We start from the raw sequence: 5,110 nt of genomic DNA, 5'->3' as shown, positions 1-5,110 counted from the left end.
CTGGTCGCGAAGGAGGTGTCTGCTGCCAGGAGGAGCTCCCTGGGTGTGAATGAGCTGTCTGCTGCCAGGAGAAGGTCCCTGGTGTGAGGTTCGAGGTTCTGAACGGTGCACAGAGGTTCGAGGTTCTGAACGCTGAAGAGAGGGGCGTGGCAGACGATGGGATGCATGAGTGTTAACAACATCCGAAGATCGTCTACATGTAACAGCTGTGTAAATCCCGCGCAGCTTAGCAAGATGACACTATTAGGAAAAACTTTATAGGCAGGACCTCAGTAGTAGCGCTAGAAAACATAAAACGCTGCTGCTAATTAGCAGTAGCCCCATTCTTCACAATGGTAAATGACCTCTGATCTTTTCGATGATCCCCTCCAAGTGCTTCTTTTGTTATGTCCTTGGTCTGGAAAGGTAGGGTATGTTTGATTATGGCCAATGTGCACCCTACCAAAATGTTGGTCGTGACCAAAAAATGTTCTTTATTTGGATAGTTGTCAACTTTTTGGCATGACATTGCACTTTAGTGAACTCTAATTCCTTTTTCTTGCCAATGTTGACCATGGTCAGTCAATACCTTAACCAAAACACTGGTCAACCTTGGACATAAACAAAACACACTCATAGTCCCAAATATTTGATTCACAGCTTGGTCACCTGACAATTAAGAAGTTCTCCAATTTCACTGATATAAACTCTTCCTCACAAAGATCGGAGAGTTAGAACTATTAGCAAGGTTGCAATTAAGACTAGATGTCCCAAAGGAACCTAGTGGTAGAAAGATCTTGTGTACTTGCTTTCATGAAGATGAGTACATCGTCGACGGAAATAGATACTCTATGAGACATGTCATAATTTGCCACAAAGGGCTCTAGAAGACCACAACTTTCAACTTTCTCGAACCAGGCCGATATGACATCCTTGACCAAAATAAAAAGGAGATGCGAGTGAGCATCTCCTGCCTAAGAACGCGAACATGCCATATATTAGGGCCAGGAGTATCATTTGGTAAAATCAGCGTGGATGTCATGGACAACAACGTAGCGATCCAACATCTCCAATTATGCCTGAAGTCTGTAATCATAAGCACCTCCAATGAAAGTTACCACGCAACCAAGTCAAAGGTCTTGGCAATATTCACTTAATACAACAAACTCTTGCAAATTAGTTTTCCCTTTGAGCAATCTTGCCGAATCTCCTGACCAACTTGAATGCAGTGAACGACCTTCAAGAAAAAAAACTTTGATTGTTATCGACGATACGAGGCTTCTAGCTAAAATGCTAGAGATTTTTTTGTTTGCCTAGGTATGGGCAAGGCAAATAGGCCTGAAATCATTTGTATCACATAGAAGGAGAAGCATGTGTGCAACATTTATTTTTTGGAACCCCCATCGATCAAGAGAAAAATAATTAAAAGCTTCCACGATCTCCTCCCTGATAATACACCATTATTTTTGGTAAAATATCCATGGTATAACCATCTGGTCCCAGGGTTTTCTCTGTTGGCACTGCTTCCCATATTTCATTCTCCGGAAAAAAAGCAGAAGAAATCGATACATAAGGAATCTAAATGGTTATTTATCATCGGTGTTCGCTTTCAAAATCGTTCATAACGCATCACCATTTGTTGCACTTTAAAAATCCTTATCCGCTTATCTAGTATCTATAAGTGCAGAATTAGACAAGTACACAAGCGTAATCATGAGTTTCGTGATATTATAGATTGTCAGGTGGCCAAGGTTCACTTGTCAGCTCAGCTGCCCTTTTGCTTCGGAGCCGAGACGAATAACTGTCCGATCGCCTCCAATGCAGAGACGTCCCAACTCTCTGCGTGCCTAACGACCTGAAACGTAGTGCGACCTTCTAAATCTGAATGATGGTGTGAAAGAAGGGGTGAACGAATGATTTTAAATTGATTTAAACGGTTTTATATTAGTTTACAGAGGGAGTACCTTATATTCTTCATCTAAATCGTAGGTTGTGTTCCCTCTTATGGCGATGAGGGGCCTCCATGGGAGCCTCAGATATGTCCTGAATATAATACAGAAACATTAGTAGAAACAGAGACATATCTAGCAGTTTATTCAGTGATGGATCATAAATCATAATGCCGATGAGGCACCTTAACGTCCATGATGCTATGATAAACTTCGTGTCGACCCTCAAGCCCTGCATGCATGTTTTCAGAAGTTGCAGCGAGCAGCCAAAAAGCGCGGGCTAAACAAACATTGGTACAAGCCACATACCATGAGAAACTTCAGAAATGACAACATTTTAACTAGACAAGAAGCTGATTTTTTGTTCGTAGCTTAGCACAAATGAGAACAACTTAGAAAACGTGACACATATATGCGGTGCAGATACATCACCTTTTTTTTTTGCAGTTCAGTAAATAGTAGTATAATGAAGCAAAGCAGATAACTGCACGGGAAGGCACAAAAACTCTTACCTTGTCTATATTTTCAAGTTGGAGCGAAGGGCTGTCGAAGAAGGGTACTAGCAAATCTAGATTCTGGGAGTATCTAGACCTTCCTACAGAGTACAAGAGGATGAAAGTTAGTCGTTGGCAGATAAGGATGCATCGATCTAGGTATTACTCTGGTAGTATTGTTTGCATTTGTTGCGCACCACGGAACTTTATCGTCGGATCTTCAAACAAGCAATCTTCAGCATATATGCCCAAAGTGAAGTTCCCTGAAATCGATAGTCTTGAGCACATTAGCTACTCAAATGCCATCAAAAATCCAAAGACAGTTGCCCGGAATGTACAGAAGTGCAAATTAACTTCCTTCAGTTTCTTTTGACCCGTCACATGAACGGAATCTGCTAATGCACATACCAGTAAGGAAATAAGCACGCCGGTAGTCGGCTTCAAGAACGGCAACCACGTCGTCGACGCTGCGAGGCGACTCCGACTCTGCGTCGACGGCTTCAACAGCTGGGCTTGGCTTCTTGGGAGAGAAGGCCCTGAGGAGCTCGGTGACGGCGCTAACCGCCGCCCTGACGACCGGCGGTGCGCCGTCGTCGCCACTTCCGGGCGAGCCGGAGCCGCACCTCACGCCGAGGAGGGGGCGATGGCTCTGCAGGAAGATGGAGTGGGGGGGCGGCAGGAGATCAAGAAAAAGATGGAGAACGATTGCTTGAGAGAGGTTCAGAGCTAATCACCTTCGGGACGGAGAGGCGAGGAGAGGGAAGGGGGGACGGCCTGGTAGTTAGGCTGGGCGCCATTAGCGGTTTGCCTCGCTTCCATGCGGCTCAGAAGGCTGCCATTGTCGCATGATCACATCCGGGTGTGTGAGGCCTTCCAGCTGACACGCCACCTGCATTCTCAGTTCGTTGTCTCAGTCACTGTTACATTTCCTGGTAAACAGCTGCCGCACACGTCTTTTTTGAAGGTATGATGCGAAAAGTCTCATTTGAAAACTCATTCAAAACATCCGGTTGTAGTTTTCTCGCTCTTCAGCCGTCTCTCCTTTCTTTTATCTTTTCTTTGAAACCATCTCCAACAGACGCGTTAAACAAGCGCCGCGTTGAAAAATTAATCTTTTTACACGTGCGTTACCGTTCTGGATGCTTTAGCGAAGGCGTAAAAACCACGCGCGCGGCATAACCAGTTCAACTCGCGGACAAAAACGTCATCGCGCGTCGTTTATTTGCTGTGCCCGATCCCCAGCGCTGCATACTCGAGTGCCCGTTTGCAACACCACCTATCCCATCAAGCCGCGGAGCCGCCGCCGCCCGCGCCACCCCATTTCTTTCGACGACCGTTCCGCCGCTTCCCCGACCTATCTCCCGCGCGCTGCATTTTAGCGTGATTGTTGAAGCTACGCGCACGCTGCATTTTACAGCGGCTGCTGGAGCCAACGCTGGTCGCCGCGTCAAAACAGACGAAGGACGCGCCGCAAACTGATTTTTAGCGCGCCGCGCGTTGGGCGGCTGTTGGAGATGCTCTAAGCCACACGTTCTCCACAGCCCTGATCAAACCGTCTTCTCCCCATCTATCTTGACCATCCTATGAAGATCTCAACTGTCATGGATGGCCTCCATGAAATTGTTATCTCAAGTGTTGCGAGGGGTGCTGCAAGGGGGTTGTCTGGCTGCTGCAAGGGTGGTGGTTCGGCTGCGACGACAACCCTAGCTCCGACGATGTTGCGATGGTGCTGTCGTGTTGCGAGCCGGTGCTGTGACGGCACCGCCGTGCTTTGAAGCAGAGTTGTGACGGCGTCGTCGTGTTGTGACGGTGCCACCGTGCTTCGAGGCGGTGCTGTGAACGTGTTGTCGTGCTACGAGCTGATGGTGCGAAGGCGTCACCATGCTGCGACGGCGTCGTCGTGCTGCTAGCCGGTGTTGTGACGGTGTCGCCGTGCTGCGAGCCGGTGTTGTGACGGTGTTATGGGAATTGGGTTGCCAATGCTGCGCCGAGGTCATCATGTTGTGAGTCGCTGCAATGAGGTCATCGTGTTGCACGCTGCTGCGAACGAGCCGTCGTGCCGCGAGCGATACTGCGACGGTGTTTTGCGACGGGCCATCGGTGCTACGACGCGATGATGCGAGCCCCGGCTGCAAGGTCGCAAGAGTTGTTACCGGAGCTACGTGCTTCGAGCGGTGCGGCGTCAGGTTGGGCGGACTAGCGCGCCAAGAAGCATATTAGCAAAGGGAAGATTAGACGGTTAAAAGTTGAGCATCTGAGGACTGCCAACACATGGATGATATTTGGCCAGCGACATCCAGATGACGCCTAGCATCAACCTTTTCATTTTGCGTTATACTGTAACTCTGTAACTCTGTATGTATCTCTTCATCCAGCATGCTGACAAATGGGAACCATGCACATGTATGCTAGCATGGCAGTCGATAATTTGGTTAGAGTAGTGCTTAAAAAGGTTAAAGTGGCCTTCTGGTGCTACATCACTAAATCCATTCCAAAAATAGTCTTAAGGTTAAAAACAGTCGGGATCATAGAGTACAAGGTATAAATTTTAGGAATTTAACGCCGAGGGTTTATTTCTAACTAACTCTACAATCTCAAGGTTTAAATCAAACTTCACATCTTTTTAGAAAGGAGGTCATCATCGAGCTTTAAATTAATGAAGCATTACAACGACCGATACAACATGAC

The 5,110-nt window shown here is 47.2% G+C and overlaps 1 protein-coding gene across 6 annotated transcripts; it reads right to left on the bottom strand.

Moving 5' to 3' along the window:
* Nucleotides 1-1,549: 1,549 nt before the first annotated feature.
* Nucleotides 1,550-3,332, bottom strand: LOC123443893. Of its 6 annotated transcripts, none has more exons than XM_045120444.1 (7): nucleotides 3,157-3,330; nucleotides 2,831-3,071; nucleotides 2,620-2,685; nucleotides 2,441-2,523; nucleotides 2,114-2,208; nucleotides 1,944-2,022; nucleotides 1,550-1,851 (listed from the first exon to the last, which is right to left on the bottom strand). In XM_045120444.1, exons 1-7 carry the CDS (start codon nucleotides 3,217-3,219, stop codon nucleotides 1,708-1,710), a joined length of 771 nt encoding a protein of 256 aa, XP_044976379.1. In that variant the 5' UTR covers nucleotides 3,220-3,330; the 3' UTR covers nucleotides 1,550-1,707. The 6 variants fall into 6 exon arrangements, with proteins under 6 accessions (XP_044976379.1, XP_044976395.1, XP_044976419.1 ...); XM_045120460.1 differs by having other exon boundaries at nucleotides 1,550-1,834; nucleotides 3,157-3,326; XM_045120484.1 differs by having other exon boundaries at nucleotides 1,550-1,860; nucleotides 2,114-2,160; nucleotides 3,157-3,324.
* Between the last annotated feature and the right edge of the window lie 1,778 nt (nucleotides 3,333-5,110).

Source organism: Hordeum vulgare, chromosome 1H, assembly GCF_904849725.1.
Source record: "Hordeum vulgare subsp. vulgare chromosome 1H, MorexV3_pseudomolecules_assembly, whole genome shotgun sequence".
Lineage (NCBI taxonomy): Eukaryota > Viridiplantae > Streptophyta > Magnoliopsida > Poales > Poaceae > Hordeum > Hordeum vulgare.
This window is presented reverse-complemented; position numbering and strand designations above follow the sequence as displayed.